The sequence below is a fragment of the Cnephaeus nilssonii genome (genome assembly GCF_951640355.1).
Source record: "Cnephaeus nilssonii genome assembly, chromosome: 2".
Lineage (NCBI taxonomy): Eukaryota > Metazoa > Chordata > Mammalia > Chiroptera > Vespertilionidae > Cnephaeus > Cnephaeus nilssonii.
Genome location: NC_137073.1, coordinates 9,776,939 through 9,804,709, shown reverse-complemented (window position 1 = coordinate 9,804,709; position 27,771 = coordinate 9,776,939). Strand labels below are relative to the sequence as shown.

Here is a 27,771-nt window from a genome sequence, read left to right as displayed (position 1 = left end):
ATAAAACTTTAAGACCAGTAGTGGCCGAGTACAGGCAAAATGCGGAACCCTCTGCAGGTCTCAGTCTCCCCATCTGCCAAGTGGGCATCTTAAGCAGCCAGTGGCCCAAGGGGGATCACGAAAGGAAAACGCTCCCTGCATTACGGTAAGTGCGGCGCCGGGCAAACAGCCTGAGTCACCACTGTTGGTTGTATTTTCCACCTCAAGGGCGCCCCTCGCAGGCCGCCCGGTTTCGGTGGGTCCTACAGGAAGAGCCCCGCGACGCCGGGCCGCACGCTGGCCACGCCCTCTGCGCAGGCGCCGCGGCCCCGCCCACAGGCTCGCAGATTCGTGAGTCCGGCTCCCCAGGATTCCTCAGGCCCCGATGCTCAGCCGGAAATTCTCATCGGACTCTGAGGCGCTTTGAGCCATAGCCACTTTCCTCGGGTCGGAATTGGGCAGTCCCCTGAATTGTACTAGGAAGAAAATCCAGAAAAGTGGCTGTCTTGCCAACAGGGGTTGCCTAAACAGGCATTACTTTCTTGACTTCACCAAAGCGGGTAAAGGGAGGCAAGTGCTGGGGCCAGGACCTGTGGCGAATCTGCAGCCTCTTGGACGTTTGGCCGCGCAAGAAAGGGGCAGGCAAGAGGAGCAGAGGAGCCCGCGTCTCGTCCACCCATTCGCCCCGCCCGCCTGACGAATCTGCGCCCGTTCAACGCGCCACTCAAATCTCCCCAGCTCTGGCTGGCCTCCTCCCCTTCGCCCCGCCCCCTTTTCCTCGGGGATTAGTCGCTGCTTTCGTCGCCGCCGATTCGTCAACGGCCCCAGGCCAGAGCAGCTGGATAGTCGTGGTGAAGCCCACTCTCCGGGGGATGCGGCCAATCTCCAAGCTCCCTAGGCTGCAATTCTCAAGCCTCCTAGGACGCCGGCCGAGGCGAAACCGCTACCCTCGGCCCCGTTGGTCTCCCAGTGGCGCCCGTGGCGAAAGTGCGAATGTCGACGCTGTGCCTGCTGGGCCTCGCGCAGGTGGCGGTGGTGTTTGGTGCGCGCGCCGGGGAGGTGGTGGTGGGGGGGCGCCGCCGCCGCCACCGCTGCGGGGCCGGGTCTCGCGCTGCCGCCGCCGCCGCCGCCGCCTCGCGCCACTGAGGTGCCGCGCGGGGTGGGGGGAGGGGGAGCCGCTCGACACGAGCGGGTGAGTGGGGCCGCGCCGCGCGTGCGCGGAGATGGGGGGGGGCAGAACGCACCGGGGCGGGAGGAGAGGGCAGCGGTGCGCGTTCCCCTACCCCCCCGCCCAGATTCGGGGCCGAAGCCGGGTCTCGGGCTCGGTCTCGCGGTGTTTCCAACGCCCCGAATAGGTGCCACCTCTTGGCGAGAGGATCGGGGCGCGGGGACCCGAGCGGGTGTGTGGGAGCGGGAGCCGGGCTTGGCCCGGGCCGCTGGCCGGTGAGGAGGCGGGAGGGGGCGGGGCCTGCCAGGGGGCGGGGGAGGGGTCTTGCTCTGAGGGCAAGTGGGGCGCGCGCTGGGTAGAGCTGGGGGCACGAGATGGGCCTGGTGGTCTGAGGGCAAGAGTTGAGGGGTGGAGAGAATGTGTTGTTACGGTGAAAGAGTGTACTTGGAAAATCTGGGGGAGCTACGGGTCATGGTGAGGTGTGGAAACTGGGGTGATGAGAGAACCTGGAGTCTGGGCTAGTCGGTGAGGGGCAGCAAGGGAGTCAGGCCTAAGATCTGAACCCCCTTGTGTATTCCTCTCGTGTAACAGTGTAAATGAGCAAAGATGGATCAGGAAGGTGGGGGAGATGGGCAGAAGACCCCGAGCTTCCAGTGGCGAAACTACAAGCTCATCGTGGATCCTGCCTTGGACCCTGCCTTGCGCAGGCCTTCTCAAAAGGTGTACCGCTATGATGGAGTCCACTTCAGTGTCAACGTGAGTACCCAGGCCTTTCCTTGCCATCCAGGAACCTCCAGGCCCATTCTCCTGTTGGCTCTGTTCAGCACCCAGAACTTCCATATCCAGGGCCTGCCTTCTTAAAAAGTGGTTAACCAGCGCCCAACTCTTTTGCATATGGGTCTCCAAATGGGCTTAGAGCTCAACAGCGTGGTTTCACCTTGAGCTATCTTTCTGTTCCTGCTTTCCTTCCTAGGACTCAAAGTATATCCCAGTCGAAGACCTCCAAGACCCCCGTTGCCATGTCAGGTCCAAAAACAGAGACTTTTCCCTCCCAGTCCCCAAGTTTAAGGTATGTGTCTGCTGGTGTCTCGGTGTGGTGGCCCTTGGAGGGTGTGGAGGCTCCATCCTGGCAGTCTAGTCTTAATGTCTCTGAATGAGAGTTTTCCAATGAAAGGATCACAGCCACATCTAACAGGCTGTGAGGCTGTGAGGCTGAGTTGTTCTGGACAGGAAATCGATTTATCTTCTAGAAAGGCGTGGGTGAGGTGTCCCAAGCAGGGGTGTTGACTCCTTGAATGACATGAAGACGTGTTTAGCCGCTGTACTTCCCACTCTGTATTCCTAGACAGTATATGTATTCTTGGACAGTGCTCTGGTCTGATACCCCGTTTCCCAACAAATAAGGGAGTGCTAAGGCCAGGGACTCCATCCCTGAAGTCCTCTGTTCCTCACCTCTCCTTTGGCCATTTGACCCTCCATCTTATGTCAGAGGATTCCCATGTCTCTGTCCAGGCAGGGTACTCAACAGGCCTTGGGCTGGGCCTAGAAAACGGGGGGTTCTTGGTTTTCCTCACTAATTATTCATTCACTTTTAAATAAATCATTGGTGGGGTTCCCTTGCCCCTTTTTTCACTTTGTACACTTTCCCTGGACAATCTCTTTCACATCCATTATTTTGACTATTACCAAAATGTTCATGACTTCTAAATCTCTGTTTCTAGCCAAGATCAGTCTCGAACTTCAAACGTGTATGCCTGGTAGTGGGAAGCTCCATCTGGAGGCCCCACAGACATCTCAGATTCAAGACATCCAAAACAAATGATCTTTACCCCTTTAATCCTGCTCTCCCCCCATTTACTTAGCTGCCCAAGCTGGAAACCTGGAAGTCATCCTATGAGTCTCCTTTCCTTTATCGCATAATCTGTCACAAAGTTCTGCCCCCTTTTTCCTAAACCATTTTATCTTAATTATCCTATTTCCATTGCCATATCTTTAATACATACTCTTGTATTCATTTCACCTGGTTTCCTTGCTTCCATTCTCTTCATTTCATGTTCCACCCTGCTGTCATTGTCGCTTTAATTTTACTCTTATTTTACTTTTGTTGCCAAGTCCATGTTTTTGTGCATTGACATTTATGATTATTGAGCTGGTCAAGCCTCATCTCCTGCCTTGATACTGCTCACCTGTGTTCCATCCTCTATACACTCCTCAGTTTCTAGGAAATGCTGTTATTTCATAATGTCACGGCCTTTTACCAGTAAGTCCTTGTAATTTTGGTGAACTCCTATTTATCTCAAAAGCCCAATACGAATGACACCATCTGTATGAATGCTTCCCTGCCTTCTCTCTGAATAAAGGTTTCCTTTCTGGACTCCCAAACAACCTCTGCACACCTCTGCCGACACTTACTGCCATGTCATAATTGTATGTGTCTCTGTCTTGTCTATTTTTTCTGACCAGGAATCTCCTTTTTTTCCATCTCTATATTCCTAGTGCCCAGTCCATGGTAATTACTTAGTAAAAGCTGAGTTAGTGAGATTTCTTTACGTCTAGTTTCTTCCATGTGTGTTTATTTCTCAGTTCATACCTTTCTTTTCCTGGTTCTTGCCATTATTCTGTGATGAAAAGAATTCGAGAGAGAGAGAGAGGGATCAAGACTGATGTATCCCTTGTTGGGGTCCCCTGCCCTTGCCTCTTATTTCCAGTCCTATCTCTCTTGATCTCATGGATCTCTCTAAAGTTTCCAAAAGGAAAAAGTATTACGACCCCAGACTTAGCGCTTGTCCTCTCCACAGCTGGATGAGTTCTATATTGGACAGATCCCTCTGAAGGAAGTGACTTTTGCAAGACTGAATGACAACGTGCGGGAGACCTTCCTGAAGGATATGTGCCGAAAGTATGGCGAGGTGGAAGAGGTGGAGATCCTTCTTCACCCCCGTACTCGCAAGCACCTGGGCCTGGCCCGAGTGCTCTTCACCAGCACTCGAGGAGCCAAGGAAACGGTCAAAAACCTCCACCTTACCTCCGTCATGGGCAACATCATCCATGCCCAGCTCGACATCAAAGGTGAGGGTTCCCCTGCCTGCTGCCAAAGTTGGGCTCTGGCAGAGATTGTACATGTGAATGCCGGTTGGAGTCAGGTATGTGATCAGGTTCATGATTCCTCATCTGAAACTCTTGGGGCCAGATGGGTTTCTGAAATCAGAATTTTGCAAAGGGTTATGGTACACGTATTTTTTGTGTGTATTCAGCATCATTGGGGCTGTACCAGCATAGGGCTATTTTTATAAGAAAGTGTATGAAGGGTCACACTGGGTTGGATAAATAAAAACTAGAGTAAATAACCCTGGCTGGTTCAGCTCAGTGGAAGGGTCTCAGGTTTGATAACCGGTCAGTGGCATGTACCTCAGGGCATGTGTGGGAGGCAACCAGTCAACGTATCTCGCTCACATCGATGTCTCTCTCTCTCTCTCTCTCTCTCTCTCTCTCTCTCGCTCTCTCGCTCTCTCGCTCTCTTTCGCTCTCTCTCGCTCTCTCTCGCTCTCTCTCTCTCCTCTCTTTATCTTTCTCTCTCCCTTCCTACCTCTCCCCTCTCCCTTTCATTCTCTTTGAAAAAATCAACGACAAAAATACCCTCAGGTGAGGATTAAAAAACAAACTAGAGTAAATAGCTTCAGCTCAGGTTTTGACACTGAATTCCCCAAAATACTAGGTTTTGAAACTTTGGATGGAGCATTAGAGACCTGTATATATACTAATAGGTAAGTGGAGGAAGCAGACGTGTTAGGGATCATAGGGAAGGGTAGGGGCTGTGGCATACTGTAGCACAGTGCCATCTAAAGGAGGCAGCTGTTAGTTGGCATTAGCCAATTTGCAAGTGGGAAAGAGGACTAATACTGCCAAATAATCTTTGTTTTTTGTTTTTTTGAAGCAAGAAATCAAGGTTTTTATATCAGATCTCATGATTTTAAAATGTTAATCCCCCTACCCCCAAAAAATTTGTTAAGTGATTATGTAAGGCAAATAAAACTTTGTTTTTGCAACTCTTGAGTTTATAGGATGAAGAACATGATAGGATCTAGCATTAGACGACCTGGGTCTGAATTTGAGTTCTGCTACTAACCGACTTTGTGCAGGTCAATTTTCTTTAAACCTGTTAAGTAGGTGTACTGATGCTTTTCCCTTCTGGTGACCATTCAGTGTAGTAACACATGTAGAGGGAACTGTGAAGTGTTGTACTATATGTCGTTTGTAGTAGTTGTTACGTGGAGATGAGGTAGAAGGTCCCAGATACAGAGATAGGGAAGAAGAATTGAAGTCCCCAAACCCAAGATCAACTTGAGGCCTGAGGAATAAGTGGGAAAACCATATTAGGAAGGAGTTGTTTTCTCTATCTGACTCTGTTGGTTCCCATTTTTCTCCTCCTAGGACAACAACGAATGAAGTACTATGAACTGATTGTCAATGGCTCCTACACCCCTCAGACGGTGCCCACTGGGGGCAAGGCCCTGAGTGAGAAGTTCCAGGGCCCTGGTGCAGCCACTGAGACGGTGAGAAGCTTGTGGTTGCCATAGCCCTAGCCATGTGGGCACAGTCCTTGAGTGCCAGGACCAGTCTTTGGGAGGCTCTGGACTTCACTGTTAAGTATAGGAAGAACCAAGAAAAGATGCCTAGATGCTTTCAAATGACAGGCAACTGGGATTCGAAGTTTGGGGAAGGGTGAATTGTTAAATGGTAATTGATCTTTTTTCCTTTCTCCCTGCTCCACTCTCCCCTTCCAGACTGAGTCCCGCCGCCGCCCCTCCTCTGACACAGCTGCCTACCCAGCAGGCACTGCTGTGGTGGGCACTCCTGGCAATGGCACCCCCTGCTCCCAGGACACAAGCTTCTCCAGCAGCCGACAAGACACCCCATCTTCCTTCGGCCAGTTCACCCCTCAGTCCTCCCAAGGAACCCCCTACACGTCTCGGGGCAGCACCCCCTACTCTCAGGACTCTGCCTATTCCAGCAGGTACAGGGTAAACACCCTTTGGGACCCCCAGATTCTGGGAGCTGCCACTGGAAAGAAGAAACCAACTTGAAAAGGGAGTTGGGAAGAATTTGTCCCTGTTCTCAGGGAACTCACTCTAGCTAGGAACCCGACAGCATTTCCATCTTCCTTTCGGGACAGCGTAGAAGGGCTTGGGGACTGAGAATTGGGACCCTAGGTTTTGGTCATACAGAGCTGAACCCAGCTAACTCCTGCATCTTTCCTCCAGCACCACTTCCACCTCCTTCAAGCCCCGGCGGTCAGAGAACAGCTACCAGGATTCCTTTTCCCGCCGCCATTTCTCTGCATCTGCAGCCCCCACGACCACCTCTGCAGCCATTTCTGCCACCACTGCAGCCACCGCCACATCCTCCACCTCTTCCTCCTCATTGTCCTCGTCCTCCTCGTCCTCTTCTTCCTCATCCTCTCATTTTCGTGGTTCTGACTCAAACTACCCAGCATATTATGAAAGCTGGAATCGCTACCAACGCCATTCTTCCTACCCACCCCGCCGGGCAACTCGGGAGGAGCCCCCCGGGGCACCTTTTGCTGAAAATACAGCTGAGCGCTTCCCACCTTCCTACACCTCCTATTTGCCCCCTGAACCCAGCCGTCCCACTGACCAGGACTACCGGCCTCCTGCCTCAGAGGCTCCACCCCCGGAGCCTCCAGAACCTGGTGGAGGTGGTGGTGCTGGGGGGCCCAGCCCGGAGAGAGAAGAAGCTCGGACCTCCCCCCGCCCAGCTTCACCTGCCCGTTCCGGCTCCCCAGCCCCAGAGACCACCAATGAGAGTGTGCCCTTTGCTCAGCACAGCAGCCTGGATTCCCGCATTGAGATGCTGCTGAAGGAGCAGCGCTCCAAGTTTTCTTTCCTGGCCTCTGACACAGAGGAAGAGGAAGAGAACTCCACCACAGGCCCTGGGGCTAGAGACACAGGGATTGAGGTGCCTTCTGGTTCAGGTCACGGGCCCTGCACGCCTCCTCCAGCCCCAGCTAATTTTGAGGATGTGGCACCTGCAGGGAGTGGGGATCCAGGGGCTACCCGGGAGTCTCCCAAGGCCAACGGACAGAACCAGGTGAGGTGGGGCTCAAGCAGCGGAGATACCTGGGGTCAGGGAGGCAGGGTTGAGCCCAGAGGGAGAGGGAAGGGAACTAGATGAGAACAGATTTGGGAAAAAGCCCAGGGAAGAGGCAGAAGCTTTCTGTGACCCTCCTCTGCACCCCTACAGGCTTCTCCATGCTCTTCTGGAGAGGACATGGAGATCTCCGATGACGACAGGGGCGGCTCCCCCCCTCCAGCCCCAACGCCCCCCCAACAGCCTCCCCCTCCTCCCCCCCCACCCCCTCCTCCCCCTCCCTACCTGGCTTCCCTTCCCCTTGGTTATCCCCACCAGCCTGCCTACCTCCTCCCACCCCGACCTGATGGGCCACCGCCCCCTGAGTACCCCCCACCTCCTCCGCCACCCCCCCACATCTATGACTTTGTGAACTCCCTAGAGCTCATGGATCGACTTGGGGCTCAGTGGGGAGGAATGCCCATGTCCTTCCAGATGCAGACCCAGATGTTAACTCGGCTCCACCAGCTGCGGCAGGGCAAGGGATTGACTGCTGCCTCGGCTGGTCCCCATGGTGGGGCCTTTGGGGAGGCCTTCCTCCCATTCCCACCCCCACAGGAGGCAGCCTATGGCTTGCCCTATGCTCTGTACACACAAGGGCAAGAAGGCCGAGGGGCATATTCCCGGGAGGCTTACCACCTGCCTTTGCCCGTGGCAGCTGAGCCCCTGCCCTCCTCTTCAGTCTCGGGAGAGGAGGCCCGACTACCTCCAAGGGAGGAAGCAGAGCTGGCAGAGGGCAAGGCCCTGCCGTCAGCAGGCACTGTGGGCCGTGTGCTGGCCACCCTCGTCCAAGAGATGAAGAGCATCATGCAGCGAGACCTCAACCGCAAGATGGTGGAAAATGTGGCCTTTGGAGCCTTTGACCAGTGGTGGGAGAGCAAGGAAGAGAAGGCCAAGGTGAGGGCCAATGCCTGGGACTGGGGAAACTTGGGGCTCCTTGGGGGAAATAAATCCCTGCTTCTCCAAGCTACACAGCTCAAAATAGGAGGATCAAGGCACGTAGACAGTACTGGGACGCTGGTTGGACAGGGAATTGGGGCACGGAGAGCAGTAGGAAAGCATGAGCCTAAGAGTCTGAAGAACTGTGTCCTGGCTCCACTGCTGACTTGCAGTGGACAAGGCCCTTCAGTATCTGTGGACTTCAGTCTTCAGTGCCTGCATTGTGAAGTGGGAAGGATAGTAGCTGCTTCCTGAGGTTGATGGGACTATAAGTGAGCCGACTTCTGAGGAAGTACCTCTACAGGGGCTGGTGCCGGGGAGGTATGGCATAGATGTGCATCAGATGGAGGAGTGAGTAGATGCAATTCTAGTTTCCTGGGGCCTGGGAGTAGTTCCCAGGCAGGAGGCAGGAGGCAGGAGGCAGGAGGGAGCACCTGGGTTCTGAGGCTCAGCCCCCCTACTGCCTGCAGCCATTCCAGAATGCAGCCAAACAGCAAGCCAAGGAGGAAGATAAAGAGAAGACAAAGCTCAAAGAGCCAGGCCTGCTGTCCCTAGTAGACTGGGCGAAGAGTGGGGGTACCACAGGCATCGAGGCCTTCGCCTTTGGGTCAGGACTGCGAGGGGCCCTGCGGCTGCCTTCTTTCAAGGTACCCAGAACTATGGTCTTGCCTAGTAGGGTGGGGACAGGCCATCCCCCTCCTTGGGTACAAGTTTTTGAGGTCTAAATGGACTCTGTCTCTTCCCACCCCCCAGGTAAAACGAAAAGAGCCTTCAGAAATTTCAGAGGCCAGTGAGGAAAAGAGGCCCCGGCCTTCCACTCCAGCTGAGGAAGACGAAGATGGTGAGTGGGAAGGTTGGGTAGAAGGAGAAAGGGGAAAGGTTATTTAGATTCTGATAGGAAAAGAGGCGGGGATAACGGTGTCTTAAAGGCAAAGAGCCAAGTGGAGATTTTGGTAGAGGGTTAAAGAAAGCAGTTTTGAGAGAGGTGAAAAGCTTCCGATGGGACCGTCCTGGATTTTAGTTACGGTTTGTACACTGGTATGTTGATTTAAGTTTTCTGTACTTTGATTTTCCTTTTATTAAATGGAAATAACATTCACATCTAAAGATCATAGAATTTCAAGGTTAAATAGGTTAAGCTCTTTTATGCCTTCTACCAATTTGCCTAAGTTTAAGCTATTGGTTGACAGCTTGTGTCTAGAAAACTTCCTTATTGAGTCTGATCTGCTTCCCTGGAAACCCATTGGCCTTAGCAGTATTTTCTTGGGCCAGGCATCTGCCTCTTCCACCCCACCCAGAAAACAGTGAAAGATAAAATGAGCGTGACATGTTTAAAACTAAAATATAAGGTATTGCTGAGGGTTTTGCGCTGAGCTTTGGCTTCTTGTCTATAAAACGAGGTCTGTCTGGTGGGACTGGGAGGAAGATGAGCGACAGTGTATGCACAGCTCCTTTCGCAGGGTCGAGAAATGGTAACTTACTGCTGATGGTAAATTGTCCTAACTACCACTCACCCGGGCCTAGACCCTGAGCGAGAGAAGGAGGCTGGAGAGGCAGGACGTCCAGGGACCAAGCCCCAAAAGCGCGATGAAGAGCGAAGCAAGACCCAGGGCAAGCACCGCAAGTCCTTTGCTCTGGACAGCGAGGGGGAGGAGGCATCCCAGGAGTCCTCCTCGGAGAAGGTGAGGAGCCAGGGCACCCGGTCCCTGCCAGGAGCCTACTTCCTGTGTTGCTGTGCCCATGGCCACTTCCCTTGGGGCTGGGACCCAGGGAGCTGTGCCTTCCAGAGGACCAGCTGCCCTTTTCCTGTGAGTCCCTATTTATCCCTTTCCTTGAGGAGGACGAGGAGGAGGAGGAAGATGAGGAAGATGACGATCATGAGGAAGCCATGGATACTGCAAAGAAGGAGACACAGGCATCAGATGGTAAGCACAGACAATACAGTAGAATTCTGGCTTGGGGAGAAAGGGGTTCGGCCACCTGCCTCATCCTTTTCTGAACCCACATGTTGCTGCTGGATTTGTTGGCCACCGTTGTCCTCCCCAAAAACAACTTTTTTAGCTCTACCCTTTGGTACCCTTAGCCCATGTAAACAACGACCCCAATACCTGCTTACCTCTGCTACTGAAACAAGGCTGTGCCCTGAAGACAACCCAGTAGAGCCTATTTCTTTTCCCGGGCCCTTGAAATAAGAGGTTGCATTCTCTTGCTGCCCTTTGATGCTACCAGAGCGAGCCTTTCCATCTTTGAGCACTGCTCTTCCTTTAAGGCCCAGCCACTGAGCCATGCCTCCCTCTTCTCCCTGCCGCTGCCATTACCAGACACCGTTGTGTTCTTCGGTTGAATACTTGTTTGTTCCTCCACATTTATTGAGGCTTGGGTACATGGTTTAGTCTTTCTTTTCATTCCTTTGTTTAGAAATATATAGGGTAGGGGAAAAGTCGGGTTTACAGTTGTTTGTACGGGAAGTAATCCAAAATAATAATAAAAGACTGAACTGTGTTTCACATACTCGAAACTTGTAAACCTACTTTTGCTCCACCCTGTATATTGAGCCCCTATTCTGCCAGGCACTCTTCTAGGTGTTGGGGACACATCAGTGACCAGGACAGATGTGATTCCTGCTTTTGAGGCGCTCGTGATCAGTTGGTAGGGAGGGGGAGACTTGACAAACAAGTGAACAAATAGTAGTTCTTGAGATACAGATATGTGTTTTGAAGAAGATAGAATAGGTTAATGAGGCAGAGAGTAACGGGTGGGAGAACTGGGGAAAGATGGACTGTTTATATCTGATGGTACCATTTCTGCAGAGGCCAGAATGGGGAGACTGATGGTCTGAGAGCCTCTTTTCAGTAAAGTGCGGGCAAAGTTCCCTGCCAGGAGCGAGTGTGTGCGGCCCCTACACATCCACTTGGGCTAGACGCCTTCCAGTTTCACCACCTCCGTGTTTCTTGAATTGTCGCCTGAGATCCTGCTATCCTGCCTCTCTCACTTAGAGGCTGAAGCAGTTTTGAATGATTTTCCTGTCTCCATTTCCATTCTTCCCTCCATTCCCAGCCATTTTCCAGCCTGTTGATGGAAATTATCTTCCCTATAATGCACACTGGACTCTCTGTAAAGTCTTTTCCTGGCTCCCTGTTTTCCACAAGGTGACTCCTCAGCCTGACACTTGAGGTCATTCATAATCCCGCTCTTGCTTATCTGTTTGGGATCATCTTGTCATCTTCCAGACCCTCCCTGGCCACCAGTACCTTCTATTCTAGTTTACCCAATTATGTTCCTCAAAGACTGCAAAATTCTTAATTCTTAGAGCCCTTACAATGTATTATCATGTCTTAGAAATACAGAGCATGTAACAGCCCTAAGCTTATTCTACCCTGGAGTCCAGGAAGTTCTCTACGAACCACTGTGGGGAAAGCTTCGGTAGTTCGAGAGGACTGCTCACCAGTCTCTCAGCGCCCCATCTTCTCTTAACCTTTGACATCCCTGCTTCGCCCCATGTCTGGTTGGTGAACTCCTACTTGTCTTTCTTGACTTCGACATCTCCTTCACAGGGGTGCCTTCCTTGACTTGACCCTCCAGGCAGAAATCAGGGTTTCCCTTTGCCAGGCTCCCCAGCCCTTCCCACTGAGGCTTACCACAGTATGAACAAATTGTGTGCCTACCCAGCTCCTTGAGGCCGGGCTTCCCAGCACCTAGCATAGAGCCCAACATATCCACAGTAGTGAGTCAGTGAAGGAACCAAGTGAGGCTCTTCCCATCTCGCCTGATTGCCCCTTCTGGATTTCCAGGCGAGGACGAGGGAAGCGATTCGTCCTCCAAATGTTCTCTGTATGCTGACTCAGATGGTGAAAATGATAGCACCTCGGACTCAGAGAGTGGCAGCTCGTCCAGCTCCTCATCTTCCTCATCTTCCTCCTCATCCTCCTCATCGTCATCCTCATCTGAGTCCTCTGAAGAAGAAGAGGAAGAAGAGCAGCCAGCAACCATCTCCTCAGTGTCACCACCACCTAGAGACGTCCCTGTGCCCCTGCCAGCACCTGTGGAGGAACCCAAGCCAGAGAGGATCGCGGGCTCCCCCATCACACCGCTCCCTGAACAGGAGAAGTCTCCAGCAAGGCCTGCAGGTATGTGGTGTGAGCGACTACATTCAACAGGTAGTTGGGCCAGTAGATCTGAAGAAAGCAGTAGGCTGGAAGTGAGGTAGATATTTGAGAGTGGTGAAAGTATGGATGTGAAAACGTGTGTACCCTAGAACAGCGGTCACCAACCTTTCAGACCTCGCGGACCACCAGTTGGCGACCGCTGCTCCAAAGGTTTCCTTAAACCAGCGGTTGCCAACCTTTCGGACCTCATGGACCACCATTGGTCCGCGGACCACCAGTTGGCGACTGCTGCCCTAGAAGGATGTTTGGGATGAGAGAGGGGGGCCAGAGCTTTATAGTCTTACTAGTAGCCCATTTGCAGGAAGAATCCTGCAAGCGGCCGCTGCGGCCGCGTGCACTACCGCTGCCACTGCCGCCGCCGCTGCGGCTGCCGCGCCTGCACCCGCGCTCTGCTGCCTCCCGCCCCGCCCCGCCCGGGCTTTCCCTCTGGCAGCCATCTTGCTTTCCATTTTTCCTCCCTCTTCCTTCTAAGTTGTCTTCAGTCTTCACTCCTCCCTCCCTCAGTGTATGCAAATTAACCGCCATCTTTGTTGGATAACTTGCATACTCACCCTGATTGGCTGGTGGGCGTGGCTTTTGGCTGGTGGGCGTGGCTTGGGCGTAGCGAAGGTGCGGCCAATTTGCATATTACTATTTTATTAGGTAGGATAAGAGACAGGTGTGCAAAGGGTAGCCAGCAGAGGCTGAAAAGGAGTGATCAGATAGGTGGGAAGGAAAGTGGGAAGCTTGGAGTTTCTGGAGGAGGGAGTGGCTTGTATCAGCAGACCACAAGAGAGGTTGTAAGATAGGAAAAGTGTCTGTTGGATTTGGCAGTTAGGTCACTGGTGACCTTATCAATTTCACAGAATGGATCAGACTGGAGCCAAGTTATGGGAGTGAGGACAGGCAATAGAGATAACCAATCTTCTGGGAGGGTAGACTAGTCTTGTGAAAGGAAAGAGAGTTGAGGGTTGTAATTATATTAACATTTATTTAGTAATCAGCCTGGTACATTGCAATTTTATTTTCTCATTCCATTTTCACAACATTCTTTTTTTTTTTTTTTTTAACATATTATTTCAGAGAGGAAGGGAGAAGGAGAGAGATAGAAACATCAGTGATGAGAGAGAATCATTGATTGGCTGCCTCCTGCATGCCCCCTACTGGGGATTGAGCCCAAAACCCAGGTGTGTGCCCATGACCAGAATTGAACCCGGGACCCTTCAGTCCACAGGCCGACGCTCTATCCACTGAGCCAAACCAGCTAGGGTTTTGTGTTTTTTTTAATTACTATTATTTTTTTAATCCTCACCTGGGGATATTTTTTTCCATTGATCTTCAGAGAGAGTGGCAAAAAGAAGGAAAGACAGAGAGAAACACTGATGTGAGAGATCCACATTGATTGGTTGCCTCCTGCAAGCGCCCTGACCAGGGCCTGGGCTGGGGAGGCGCCTACAGCCTATGTACGTGCCCTTGACACAGAATCAAATCCGGGACCCTTCAGTCCTCAGGCCGACGCTCTGTCCACTGATCCAAATCGGCTAGGGCAATCCTCACAACATTCTTATTCCCATCTGTGAGGACTTTGAGGTTTAGTGAGATACTCAAGGTTACCCAGCTGGGATTGGAGAGACAGCAAGAAGCAGGGTTATGGCGGGTTAGCTTTACAAAGTAGGTGAGACTTGAACATGTTCATACACTGAAGGGAACAGGGGGCAGGTAAATGAGCCAGGAGGGAGGAATACTTGCTGTGTTAGCATGGGGGGAAAGGGTGTACTCTAGGTCTGATGCTAATCTATCTGTAAACAGGAGGTTAGGAGACGTGGGGTTTCATACCTGAAGGCCCCTTTTTTCACTTTGCACTAGGAAAGTGGGACATTTTCCGAGGCTGAGGGGGCTGGTGGAGCAGGAACCTTTGGGAAGAGAGGAGAGTGGGAGTGAGGATGAAAGCTGACTGGACTTGCCACAGCTCAGAAGCCCTGCTGAGGCTGGGGTTATGGGTCAGGGAGGAGAGAGGGCAGGGGGGGCTAGATTCAGGGTTGGGGGTCTACAGGGTAGAGGTGGTAGAAGGATGTAGGAAGTTCTGTGAAAGGCGAGGACAAAGTGAGAGCCCCTGCAATTTGGGCATGAGAAAGAAAGAAGTTAATGTAGCCGAAACCGGTTTGGCTCAATGGATAGAGCGTCGGCCTGCGGACTCAAGGGTCCCAGGTTCGATTCCGGTCAAGGGCATGTACCTTGGTTGCGGGCACATCCCCAGTAGGGGGTGTGCAAGAGGCAGCTGATCGATGTTTCTCTCTCATCGATGTTTCTAGCTCTCTATCCCTCTCTCTTCCTCTCTGTAAAAAATAAATAAAATATAAAAAAAAAAAAAAAAAGAAGTTAATGTAGCAGGAGGGCGATAGGCTGGAGTGAGATAGAAGGATGGGAAATGGAAAAGGTTCAGTGGGCCCTGGCCAGTGTGGCTCAGTGGTTACAGCGTCACCCTGCACCAAAGGGTCTCGGGTTTGATTCCTGGTCAAGGGCACGTACCTGGGTTGCAGGTTTGATCCTTACTCAGGGTTGGGGCACATGTGGGAGGCAATTGTAGTCTCTCTCAATCGATGTTTCCCTCTCTCGCACTCTCCCCCCACACCTCCCTTCCCCTCTCTCTGAAGAGCAATGGAAAAAATACCTTCAGTGGTGAGGATTAACAAAAAAAAGAAAAGGTTCAGACTGAAAGGAGCTGGGAATTGTGGTCAGAGGTACGGAGTCAGAGTGTAAGTTTCACGGTGGAGCTGTTCCAAAAGGTGACGGAGTCAGGTGTGTGACTGCGGAGGTAGCTGAGGAGGAGGGAGGCCACTGGAGATGTGAAACTGGTAAGCAGGTGGGACATCAGAGTTCCTGAAATAGATGGCAAGGGTGCGAGAGGAGAAGACAGTTATGGCAGATCCCTTAGTTTTTAGAAAATGATAGGAAAATGCAAGTTACCAAGGACACACTGATTAGAGGACTATGTGGCCCAAAGGCAGGAGCCTGGGGCAGGGTTTGTCTGGAGGAACCCGCAGACAGACCTGCCGCCTTTAGGACTTGCTTTTCTTCTGTCTTCCAGTCTGGGTCCTCCTTCTGCACATGGACTTCCTCTGCCCACAGAGAGCCCCACTCCTGTCCTAGAGCCTTCCTCCAGGGAAGCTTCTGGTGGGGCTGGGTCAGGTAGCCCTCCGTTAATGAGGGTCAGTCATACAGTAGAAACTGGCTTCTGGGAGTTGTGTAAACTAGGAAGGTACCCCACAGGCTGTCTCCCTAAAGGAAAGGCATGGCCAGGGAAATTTGTGTGAAGAAGCTGAGCCAGGAAGGGAATTTCTTCTCCGTAGGAGCCAGGCTTCTAGAGGGCAAAGTGGGTCAGGTTGGGAGGATGGGTCAGGGAGGCGGCTATCCCAAAACGTTGGGGAGAAGTGATGAGAGGACTCAAACTGGAGCACCTGGGACGAGCACCGCAGGGCCTTGCTGGCTTCAGAGTGGACACCAGGTGGAGTCAGAGCCTTAGGAAGTGCAGGCTGAGCTCTGCTGAGGTTGCCGATTGGGGAACATCTGTTAAGGCATTGGACACATGTGATAACTGCCTGCTCGGCCGGGCCTGGTGCTGGCTGCCCTTGAGCTCTGGGAGTGGCAGAGCTAGATATGAAACCACCGAGTCCCAATGCAGAGCGTGCAGATCAGCGTAGGGCAGTGGGGAAGAGTACAAACTCAGCTCTGGCTTCCCTGGGTGTAGATCTTACTCTGGCATTTGCTAGCTGTGTGGCCTTGGCATGTTATTTACCTCTCCCTGCCTCAGTGTCCTTTTCCGTCAAATGGGGTTAACAATAGTACCCATTTCCTAGGGTTGTTGTGAGAATTAAATGAGTTAATATAGTATGTAAAGGGCTTGGATTAGTGCTTGGCATAAAATATTAGCTATTAATCTGTTGCAGCCAACCTGAAGACAAACAATTGAGAACCACCAGTCTTCTGGTTCTGAGAGGAAGGTGTTACCAGTGTTTGAGGAAGTCGGGGAAGCCTTCAAAAAGGAGGTGGCATTGACCTGGGCCTAAAAGCTGCATGTCAGCTTTCCCAACAGGCAAGGGGAGAGAGGCATTCCAAACCCAGGGAACGCTGTCAGCAAAGGGCCAGAGGTCTGAAAGGCCATGCTTGGGTGGCTGAAACCTAGGATGAGAGGGCAGAGCGTGAACTGGCCTCGTGAGGATTGTCTGATGGGTCAGATCTGCAAGACGGGCTGCCCCAGGGAAGGGGCTATTCGTGTATTGAGCAGTGTTGAGACCCCTGCGTTCTGCAGCAGACTTGGGCCGGGGGAAGGGGGGTCCCAACAAAGGGAGGATGTGCTTCCTCCTGGGGCGGTTATTAGGGGAGAGACAGCATGGCCTGTTCAAAGATAGTTTCCCCTCCCTAAGGTACCCCTTGTCCTTGGATCTCAGCTTTACCTTCAGCTTCTTTAGGGGGGAATTCTTGACCCCTCCTCACTTGGGTAAATCCCCAGTGATGTTTGGGGGAAAGTGGGGAGGAAGGCACATTTTATAAAATATTTTATCACAAAGATTCAGCTTATATTGTATCTTTTTCACCTCACTAAACAGAGAATACTGTTTGTGGTTGAAATGATGGATACTTTAATTCAGACCTGGCTCATTGTATCCTCATAAATGCAGCTGGCAAAAATTGTCTTGGTCTGTGTGCCTGCTTGTCGGATGTAGTTCTGTCACCACCAGGCTTGGTTAAAAGGCTGGAGTCTGAGTGTTCGTCTCCGCAGAGCCCCACCCTACCCCCACTCTTCAGTTTGGCTGTGCACTGTTTCATGTCATTGTGTCCATTGCACTGTAAACTGGGTGCTTTGCAAGTGTCTGCTCCCTGTGGTGCTCAGGGAATGTGGGAGGCATGAATGGACGGGTGTAGAAGGCCCAGGGGAGCCCCGAGTGCTGCGGCCTTGCAGGTGTGAGAGGCAGGCAGCGTGTTCCCTGAGCGCAGGAGTGTCTGTTGGCAGCTGAGGGGAGCATGAGTGCAGCCTGTTGAAAGGCAGCTGGGTGTGGACTCGGCGGTGAGGCTGGCCAGCCGCAAGCTCATAACGAATCCGTCTCATGCTGCTGGGCCAAGAAGCTGACCCTCTCCCTTCCCTGTGCTTCCTTCCCTAGGTTCCACTGAGGAACCAGCACCCAGTGCGCCCCAGCCTCCCCCAGAGCCCCCGGCTGGCCCTCCGGCCCCTGCCCCCTGCCCTGACGAGCGCCCCTCCTCTCCGATCCCCCTCTTGCCCCCACCCAAGAAACGCCGGAAAACCGTCTCCTTCTCTGCTGTGGAGGAAGTGCCCGCCCCAGAACCTTCCCCAGCTGCCCCCCAGCAGGCCAAGGCTCCTGGCCCCATCTCCCGCAAAGCCCCCCGGGGCGTGGAGCGGACCATTCGCAATCTGCCCCTGGACCACGCATCTCTGGTCAAGAGTTGGCCGGAGGAGGTGTCCCGAGGAGGTCGGAGCCGGGCCGCAGGCCGAGGCCGCTCTGCCGAGGAAGAGGAGGCTGAGCCAGGGACGGAAGTGGACCTGGCGGTGCTGGCCAACCTGGCCCTGACCCCATCCCGACGTGGGTTGGCTGCCTTGCCTATTGGCGATGACCCAGAGGCCACAGAGACATCGGACGAGGCAGACCGCCTGGGCCCTCTGCTCAGCCACATCCTACTGGAGCACAACTATGCCCTGGCCATCAAGCCTCAACCCTTCACACCGTCCCCTCGGCCGCCGGAGCCCGTTCCCGCCCCTGCAGCCCTCTTCAGCTCCCCGGCAGATGAGGTCCTGGAGGCCCCTGAGGTGGTGGTGGCCGAGGCAGAGGAACCAAAGCAGCAGGAGGAGGGTGAGGAGGAGGAAGAGGAAGAGGAGGAGTCCGAGTCATCTGAGAGCAGCAGCAGCAGCAGCAGCAACGGGGAGGGGGCTATCCGGCGGCGCAGCCTCCGTTCCCACACTCGGCGCCGGAGGCCACCACCGCCACCCCCTCCCCCACCGCCTCCCACCTTTGAACCCCGCAGTGAGTTTGAGCAGATGACCATCCTGTATGACATTTGGAACTCAGGCCTGGATTTGGAGGACATGGGCTACCTGCGGCTCACGTACGAGCAGCTGCTGCAGCAGACAAGCGGGGCTGACTGGCTTAACGACACCCACTGGGTCCATCACACCAATATCCTGATCGCGGAGGCGGCCTTCTCAGGACCGGAAGACAGGCCCGGGAGTGGGGCGGGCTTTCCTGAGGTCACACAGCTGGGCGGTGTTCTCTTCAGACAACTCCTCGTGTCTGCGTTTCTCTTCCTCCCTGTCCACTTCTTTTTGCCCCCGGCCTTCAGCCTAGGTCTTTCTCCTCTGGCTACCTGGGTATTTTCTCTCTGCCTCCTGCCTCTTTTCTGCCTCCCAGTGTTTCTGGCAGAAAAGGTGGCCTAAGACTTATTTCTCTCATCTTTCTACTCCTCATACCAAGTATGCTCAGGGCCTCCAACAAAGGTCAGTTACCCTTTCCTTGGGCTGGGACTGGAGGGACAGGAGTGGGGCCCCAGGCACCTGGCCAGTGTGGGACCCGTTCTCTTCCTTAACACACCCTGCACTCACCAACCTGAGCACTCCAAAACGCAAGCGGCGGCCCCAGGATGGGCCCCGGGAGCACCAGACGGGCTCCGCCCGCAGCGAAGGCTATTACCCAATCAGCAAGAAGGAAAAGGACAGGTACCTGGATGTGTGCCCTGTCTCAGCCCGGCAGCTGGAAGGGGCGGACACTCAGGTGAGGCCCTGCCCTGGTCTGTGGCCCACCGGCATCCTCTTCCCTTGGTCTCTCCGTCACGTACCTCCCCTGTCCTGTTTCTCACAGGGGACTAACCGTGTGCTTTCGGAGCGCCGATCTGAGCAGCGGCGGCTGCTGAGTGCCATTGGCACCTCAGCCATCATGGATAGTGATCTGCTGAAGCTAAACCAGCTCAAGGTGAGGAGCGGGACTCCAGGAGGAGAGAGACTCAGTGGAAGGGCAGCATCGTGGGGTCCCCGAGGGGTGCGGAGGGGGTGAGTGGCTAGAGCACCCTCCTGCCCTGGAGATCTGCAGGAAGAGCCAGGAGACAGGTTGAGGAGGCATCCAGCAGCAGTCTACCTTCTGCCCTCTAGTTCCGGAAGAAGAAGCTCCGATTCGGCCGGAGCCGGATCCACGAGTGGGGTCTGTTTGCCATGGAACCCATCGCAGCTGATGAGATGGTCATTGAATATGTGGGTCAGAACATCCGCCAGGTGAGGAGGTCCCACACCCAGCTCCCAACGCAATGGCACCTTGGGATGCTGACATGAGACCCATCCAACCCTCTGGACAAAGCCCCACATACCCTCCTGCCTCCAAGGCTTAGCCATTGAAACCATTTCTTCCCTCCCTCCCTCTCTCCCTCCCTTCCTCCCTCCCTCCCTTTCTAGTAATGAGTACTAGTAAACTAGATGTTAATGATGCAGCAAGAAACAAGACTAATCTCTCTCCCTTTAAGGACCTCAGTTTAGTGGAGAAGACAGGCATTGAACAAGTAACTACAATAAAGGATGGTATTTGCTTGTTACAAAAGGGGAAGTTCAGAGAGACTGGGTGGTTGGACCACAGTGGTGTTTACACCAGGAGCCTAAAGGATGTCGAACTCCCCAGGCTGAGGTGAGGGAGGTGCAAGGAGGGCCCTGTGCTAATTGGAGAAACTTGGGTCGGGCAGGGACATACAGCAGGAGGGGCAGGTGAGGCCAGACTCCCCAGAAGTTAGGAGCCACATGAGTAAGTTGGGACCGATGGTGAGAGGAGGAAAGTTGCTGTGAAGTGTTAAACAGGAGAGGACTTGGGAGGTTGCAGGCTCCCTCTGGCTGCAGTGTGAAGAGAGAACTAGAGACAGAGAGCAGTGCGGTGGGAGTGGGGGCTGTTGCAGAGAACCCAGTCAAAGGAGGGGTTCCTGGGCTAGGCAGTGGCAGCCAAGGTCCCAGAGTCTGTGGGTCCAAGGTAGCTGGCAAGACAGGCAACTACATTGGCTCTGCAGAGTGAGGGCAAGGGGGGGCGGGGTGAGGCCATTTCTCAGGGCGCTGCCTTTAACAGCTGGGAGTAAGGGCTGCCAGTGAGATGGGGAGTGAGGAGGAGGAGGAGCAGATGTGCGGTTCAGATGAGTTCCAGTCGGAACTTCTAGAGGAGGACACCCAGCAGCTCCTCTGAGGTGGATTTTGGCTGCAGATGGAAGTTTGGGAGGAGACCCAGCACCGAGCCAGCCGCTGAGGCCCTGGGAGAGAGCGTCCAAGGGAAGAGCGCAGAGGTTTTAGTGCCCCGTTTTCTGGGAAATAGCAGTTGCTCCTCATGCAAGAATCTGGGTCCTATTGTGGACAACCAGCAGCAGCCAGAGGGTGCCTTTTTTGGAGAGAGGGTCCTGGGAGAAGAGAGGAGTAGAATTCAGTCCGTGAAATGACCACTGTCATCTTGGGAACTGCCACAGCCCCACGGTAGACTGGGAGCCTGGCAGACACTCCAGGAGCAGCCAGTGGCTGCTTCTGCCCAGTGACCAGTGCCATGCCCCTGGGGTCCTCTTTGGGTGGCTTATAATGGCAGCGAAGGTGTAGGGGGCTGGCCATGAGAGGGAGGGCTCCTGGAAGCAGTCAGGAGTGTCCACAGGTTGGGTTAGTGGGAGCCAGAGAGCTACAGACCCAGGACAGGTCATTGTGGCCCCAGGCAGCTGGGAGACTGTGCAGACCCCAATCACAGAGGCTACCCTCTGAGGGGCAGCTCCCTGACCGTCGCACCCATCCTACCAGATGGTGGCCGATATGAGGGAGAAGCGCTACGTGCAGGAGGGCATTGGCAGCAGCTACCTGTTCCGGGTGGACCACGACACCATCATCGATGCCACCAAGTGTGGCAACCTGGCGAGGTTCATCAACCACTGCTGCACGGTGCGCTGGGGCCTGGCCAGGGCGGTGGGGTCCAAGCAGGTGGACACAGCTCACTCTGCCTCCCTCCTGCAGCCCAACTGCTATGCCAAGGTGATCACCATCGAGTCTCAGAAGAAGATCGTGATTTACTCCAAGCAGCCCATCGGCGTGGACGAGGAGATCACCTACGACTACAAGTTTCCGCTGGAGGACAACAAGATCCCGTGTCTGTGCGGCACCGAGAGCTGCCGGGGCTCCCTCAACTGAGGTGGGCAGACGGGCGCCCACACCCCTATTTATTCCCCTTGGTGCCCTGAGCTCCCAGCACCCCAGCCTTAGTGGGCTCAGGAGGGCCCACATGCCCCCATCTCTGAATATGGAGTTGGGCCCCTGAGCCCTGCAAGGGAGCCTCAGTCCCTTAAGGCAGTGTCTGCCTCCCCTGTCACCCCTGCCTCCCACCCCCTAATTTTTTTCTTTGCGGAGAAGAAGCTGTAAATGTTTTGTAGCTGCCAGCAGCTGTTTCCTGTGGAAACCTGGGGTGCCAGCCTGTATAGATCCTGTTCTTGGGGGCTGCACAGCCCTCTTGCTTTGTGTTAATGGGGACTTCCCTTGTGTGCCCTGCGTGCACCCCTCCCCAGTTTAGGGGTCTCTAGGGGCAGTGGCCATGTTCTCCCCCTGGGGAGGGGGGCCCTGTGCCCCCCAGTCCTGGGGACTCCGTGCCTGGAACCCTGCCTCGTCTTCTGTTCCTGCCAGACCCTGTGGGTCACCCTTCTACCCTGGTGTCTGTAAGCTCTGGTTGGGCCAGGCCAGGATGGTGGGGGGAGCGGGCCCTTCCTGTTGGGCTGGATTGTACATATGTTAATAGCGCAAACCCAATGCCACATTTTTATAATTGTGATTAAACTTTATTGTACAAAAAGTGCTTGGTCAGTATCTTTGGGAAAGAGTAGGGTGGGATGGGGGTTGAGGACAGGGTGGGGCAAGTGAAGAGGGGGAAATGGGTGGCCTGGAGTTGGGGTGGGTAGAGGGGCTATGGGGCAAAAACCCAGACCCGCAGACAGCCACCATTGCTCTGGGCCACCTGATAGGCTGGAACAGCCACCTAGAAATCCCCAGCAAGGCCAGCCAGACCTGGCCAAGGTCAGGCCTCCCTTCCCAGAACCACAGCTGCTGCTGGGCTTCTCCCTCCTGGGAAATCCAGCAAGAGGCAAGGACTGACATCATGCAGGAGTGAGGTCACTCTGCCTTTCCCATCCCTTCCCCCAAGCCCCGCAGTGCCCACCCAGCAGGTTTTGGCTTTCCCGACCCCCTTCCCCAAGTTCTTTGCTGGAACCAGATGCCAGTGGAGCGCAGTGGCCACCAGGGGGGGCCCTGTGGCAAGAGTAGGAGAGGAGGGGTGGAGGCGGTTCCTGGAATGGCCAGGAGGGAGGAGCAAGCGGAAGGGGACAACCATTTATCGCTGGCCGGAAACGAGAGAAGACCAGCTCTGGTGGCTAGTTTGGGCACCCTGGGACTGTGGCTGCAGGTAGGCAGAGCTGATGTCTGAGGTCCCCTTCCCTAGCCCCAGCCCTGCCCACCTCCCTCTACCCTCCCTCTCTCCCTCCCTCCCTCCCCCACTGTTTTTATCCCAGAACCTCCCCTCCACCTCAAACACTGAGTCCTTCCTGCAAGCCCTGACCATATCTCAGTAACCGGTTAGCAGGGTCAGAGGGCAGGTAGCCTGGCTGCTGCACCCACTAGGAACAGTTGTGGCCCCTGGTCACTGCTCCGGTCCACTAGGCTAGAGGCCCCTTCAAGGAACATCAGGTGGGCTGCTGGTGCTGGGCAGGTAGCACACCGCAGGCAACTCAGGTGAACCAGGGTCTCTCCCTAGCAGGACATGGCAGACTCTGCACAGGCCCAGAAGCTGGTATACCTGGTCACAGGTGGCTGTGGCTTCCTGGGGGAGCATGTGGTCCGAATGCTGCTGCAGCAGGAACCCCGGCTCCGTGAGCTGCGGATCTTTGACCTGCACCTGGGTCCCTGGCTGGAGGAGCTGAAGACAGGTGATCGTGGAGGGGAGCTGGGGGGAGGGCGTGGGCTCCCTTCACTGGTGGAAAGGGTGATGCCTGTTTGTGTTCTCCAGTGCGCAGGAATGGGGTGAGTGAGTCACACTGGAAACATGTGGCTCCCAGGGGTGTAGGCTGAACCAAACAGCTGACGTGGGCTCAGCTCTGACATTGCCTCTGGCTGCCCCACTCCTACCAGGGCCAGTGCAGGTGACTGCCATCCAGGGGGATGTGACCCAGGCCCACGAGGTGGCAGCGGCTATGGCTGGAGCCCATGTGGTCATCCACACGGCCGGGCTGGTGGACGTGTTTGGGAGGGCCAGTCCTGAGACCATCCATGCGGTCAACGTGCAGGGTGAGATATCCCCCCACCGTTCTAATAATGCACTTAATACTGGCCCATGGCCTGATCTTGACTGTGTGTCCCTCCCCCTGCTCTGACCTTGACCTCTGTGATTCTCCTGCGTCAGTCAGTCCTGTGTGCACTCCTGTCCCTGTAATAGAAGGCCAGCCCTCGCCAACCTGTGTGGTTTTCCCTGGACCTGGGGGAGGAAGCCATATGCCTTCATCCCGATTTGGGATGGGAAGGGGAAAGATACAGAAAGGGAGGAAGGTTCAGTTTGGACACACACCCCGCCTCCCCAGGCACGAAGAATGTGATTGAGGCTTGTGTGCAGACTGGAACACAGTTCCTGGTCTACACGAGCAGCATGGAAGTTGTGGGGCCCAACATCAAAGGCCACCCCTTCTACAGGTGAGCTGGGGTTCCCCACAATACTTTAAGAGCCCATCTCCCCTCAGCATTAAGAGTCTTCTCTCTCCCCCTAGGGGCAATGAGGACACCCCGTATGAAGCGGTACACAGACATCCCTATCCTTGCAGCAAGGCCCTAGCTGAGCAGCTGGTCCTGGAAGCCAACGGAAGGAAGGTGAGACGAGGAGATGCAGAGCCACACCAGCTGGGCTTCTTTGTGTCCTGCCCTGGCACCTCCCTTCCATTCCCAGCTGGAAGAGGGCAGGCCACTGGCTCCTAGGTCTTAGCAGTGCCTACCTTTTGTTGCCAGGTCCGTGGGGGGCTGCCCTTGGTGACATGTGCTCTGCGTCCCACCGGCATCTATGGTGAAGGCCACCAGATCATGAGGGACATCTATCACCAGGGCCTGCGCCTGGGAGGCCGGCTCTTCCGGGCCATCCCAGCCTCTGTGGAGCACGGACGGGTCTATGTAGGTGAGGCCCGGGCTAGGCACGGGGGAGGCTAAGAACCTGCATGGTTCTGGAAGGGGTGCAGTGTGTACCCTGCATAGAAAAGAACGGCCTGTACATGGGCTAGGGTAGACTAGATGTGGGCCACAGGGAAACAGCATCCTTGCAAGTTGGGAAGGCAGACAGAAAAGTCATAGGCTGAGGGAGAGGAGAGGGGCAGCATCTACATGGGCCCAAAGAGGTGGCTTGTGTGTGGGCTGGCCTGGGAGAGCAGCAGCTACATGATCTCAGGGGCATGTCCACCCCACTTCCCTCTGGCAGGCAACGTGGCCTGGATGCATGTGCTGGTGGCCCGGGAGCTACAGCAGCGAGCGGCATTAATGGGTGGCCAGGTGTACTTCTGCTATGACAAATCACCCTACAAGAGCTACGAGGACTTCAACATGGAGTTCCTGGGCCCCTGTGGACTACGGCTGGTGGGCACCCGCCCGCTGTTGCCCTACTGGCTACTGATGCTGCTGGCTGCCCTCAATGCCCTGCTGCAGTGGCTACTGCGGCCGCTTCTGCTCTATGCGCCCCTGCTCAACCCATACACCTTGGCTATGGCCAACACCACCTTCACCGTCAGCACTAACAAGGCTCAACGCCATTTTGGCTATGAGCCCCTATTCTCATGGGAGGAGAGCCGGACCCGCACCATTCGCTGGATGCAGACCATGGACAGTTCGGCCCAGTGACAATGGAGCTGGGCCTGGAGCCCAGCGTAGCACATCCTTCCAGGCCCCAATAGAGGGGGAGGCTGCCCTCTAGAGCTGGAGGGTCTGCAGCCAGATCGGCTCTCCTGGAGCCTCGTGTTAAACCATGAGCACCGAGTCCGCGGCCCGCTGCCTCTCAGTTCTAGGGCCGGACGTCTTCGCTCTCACCCAGGCCTGTCTTCGCTCTCACCCAGGCCTGCTGTCGGGTCGGCGGGGTTCTGATTTCCCTGATGTTCTCACTGCCTCCCATTGGCTTTGCAAGCAGGAAGCGAGGACAAGTTCCACAGGCCTCCTGCTGGCCTCCTGCCGCCCCAGCAGGACCCTCAGGCCTGGGCTCAGAATGAAGAGGCTTTCTGGCTCCTCCTACCACCTTTGTCCCTCGGGGAGGGTCACATCCCCATTATTTTAAAACATTTATCACCTTAAGGTTTCATCTTTTAATTCTCCTCAGTGGAAGCTGAGGAAATCTGTATTTTCACTTCTTCCCACTCCTGTGCCCAAATGTAGTTCCTGCCATGTTGTGAGGTCTCTGCCTGAGGGTACCCCAGAAACTGTACCTGCCCATGCCCTGGATTAAAACTCCTTTACATCTGTGTCCAGTGCCTGCCCAGCTCCCTGGCCTGCCTCCCCCGTGGGGCCCCTCCCCACGGCGCCCGTCCCGTGTGGGGACAGAAGGAAGTGAGCACGCAGCACGCCCGCTGTTGGATTGGTTGCTATTTCTCCCGTTCCACGGGGCCCAACCCGGCCCAGGGTGGGGGTAGGGGGCTCTGGGGACAGGACATGCAGGGCTGGGGAGAGAGGGCAGAATTTTCCTGTGTTTTATCCATTTGCAACTTGGTCACCAATAGAGAGAAATGGGTCTCTGAGGGCTAACAGGAGAGGGTGGCCTGGCTCTGGGCCCCCAGCCAGGCCCCAAGAGTCCTGTCCCCTCTGGAGAGGCGAGGGAAAGAGCTCTAGAAACCAAAGGAGAAACAGAGGGGGCAGGGGCTCATGTCAGCAAACACAGCTACATCACGTGACACGCCAGCGACACGGAAACACACGCCAACGCACACGGCTGCACAGCGGGCAGGGGGCAGGTGGGGTGGAAGGGAGCCGGGGGCCACCATCTTGTCCTTTGCGGGGCGGGCTGGGGGCAGGGTGAATGCATAGAACACATCATGTACACACGCTCAAGGCGTGGCATGAGCGTGCATCGACCCACAGGCACATGGGATGGACACGCGCAGTGTGCTTTGTGAGAGGCAGAGCTAGGGTTAAAGGGGAGAGGGAAAGGGAAGCAGTGAGCCCTGGCCAGGCCCGGGACCACCCCGGGGCACACATGGTTGTAGGTGTGGGAGGGTGGGCAGCACACACTCCTCCAAGACCACGTAAAAGACACCACCCCCAGACAACACTCCAGAACACGTGGGACACAGCAGCCAACAAGCAAACACATCATATGAGGTTGGGACTTGGGGAAGCTGGGGCGCAGCAGACCTCGGGATCCTCTGGTCTGACGCTGAGATGGGCAGCTATGGGCCTAATACCACTCAAGGAGGCAGCTGCATGGCTCCAGCCGTGGCTCCAGCCTTCTGGTGGCCCCAAGGCTGTGAATTCAGGAAACACCTGGGCGGAAAGGGTGTCCTGGCTGGGCACCCGGAAGGAAAAAGGGAGGGGTGGGGGAAGTGCTGGGGTCTTCCCTGACGTCCTCAAAGAAGTGAGAAGGGAGCAGGAGGGCTGCCGGCAGACACAGGGCCACTTCCTGTCCTGCAGAAGGGCATTCTGGGAATGCAGTCAGGGCCCCTCTTCAGGACAGCACACCTTGGGGTTTACACGTATTGGCCACACACAAGTAGAGCCCAAACAGCCGGGCGGGGAAGAGCTGGCGTGGGGCTGGGGAGGGTATTGTGTCCCAGGTCACATCTGCTTTCTCTCTCTCTCTCTCTCTCACACACACACACACACACACACACACACACACACACGCTTCACATAAAGTGGAACCCTGGGAAATGATCTGCACACAACCCTGAGTCCTTTACCCAGTGCACATGGATGCCCACCCCCAGGGCAGGGCACATTCCTGTACTTGTGTGTTCAATCCTGTACCTGTGGGTCCCTGTTCCTCAGCCACGGAGTGCAGGGGGCTCCTAACATTATCCTTTGCTCACGTACCTCCCATCAGCCACCAAACGCACGAACCCACCTGTGCATAAGTTGCCTACACAAGGGAGGCGCTAGCCCTTTCCTCACCATCAGAAACCCAGGCCGGTGCCCACCCTGGTTGGGGAGCAGTGATTGCAGACATTTCGGCAAATGTGTCCAGGGGATGGATCCTGGGACTTAGCCCATCCTGAGTGACTGCTGCCACACTGGCCACTCCAGTGCGCCTGCAACAAACAGCTCCCCAGACCAAGGTCCCTGAGACGGAGCCCAGAGCATCAAGTGGGGCAAGGGAGACAAATGCTGAGGTAAGTGTGCGG

At 55.1% G+C, this 27,771-nt stretch overlaps 2 protein-coding genes across 10 annotated transcripts; both read left to right on the top strand.

Moving 5' to 3' along the window:
* Positions 1–335: 335 nt before the first annotated feature.
* On the top strand, positions 336–22,204 carry SETD1A (SET domain containing 1A, histone lysine methyltransferase). Of its 7 annotated transcripts, none has more exons than XM_079781532.1 (19): positions 337–1,005; positions 1,739–1,903; positions 2,121–2,216; positions 3,946–4,216; positions 5,579–5,700; positions 5,932–6,161; positions 6,409–7,255; positions 7,409–8,191; positions 8,704–8,880; positions 8,987–9,074; positions 9,758–9,915; positions 10,074–10,158; positions 12,079–12,360; positions 17,538–18,566; positions 18,985–19,157; positions 19,245–19,355; positions 19,532–19,651; positions 21,185–21,322; positions 21,395–22,203. In XM_079781532.1, exons 2-19 carry the CDS (start codon positions 1,754–1,756, stop codon positions 21,566–21,568), a joined length of 5,034 nt encoding a protein of 1,677 aa, XP_079637658.1. In that variant the 5' UTR covers positions 337–1,005; positions 1,739–1,753; the 3' UTR covers positions 21,569–22,203. The 7 variants fall into 7 exon arrangements, with proteins under 7 accessions (XP_079637652.1, XP_079637658.1, XP_079637656.1 ...); XM_079781530.1 differs by having other exon boundaries at positions 12,025–12,360; XM_079781531.1 differs by having other exon boundaries at positions 10,071–10,158.
* Positions 22,205–22,356: 152 nt separating this feature from the next.
* On the top strand, positions 22,357–25,901 carry HSD3B7 (hydroxy-delta-5-steroid dehydrogenase, 3 beta- and steroid delta-isomerase 7). Of its 3 annotated transcripts, none has more exons than XM_079783507.1 (7): positions 22,357–22,826; positions 23,175–23,346; positions 23,549–23,704; positions 23,995–24,103; positions 24,178–24,277; positions 24,413–24,571; positions 24,873–25,070. In XM_079783507.1, the coding sequence occupies exons 1-7, from the start codon at positions 22,638–22,640 to the stop codon at positions 24,930–24,932; spliced, it is 945 nt and encodes a 314-aa protein (XP_079639633.1). In that variant the 5' UTR covers positions 22,357–22,637; the 3' UTR covers positions 24,933–25,070. The 3 variants fall into 3 exon arrangements, with proteins under 3 accessions (XP_079639633.1, XP_079639631.1, XP_079639632.1); XM_079783505.1 differs by having other exon boundaries at positions 22,746–22,826; positions 24,413–24,575; positions 24,873–25,901; XM_079783506.1 differs by having other exon boundaries at positions 22,771–22,826; positions 23,178–23,346; positions 24,413–24,575; positions 24,873–25,901.
* The last annotated feature ends 1,870 nt before the right edge of the window (positions 25,902–27,771 follow it).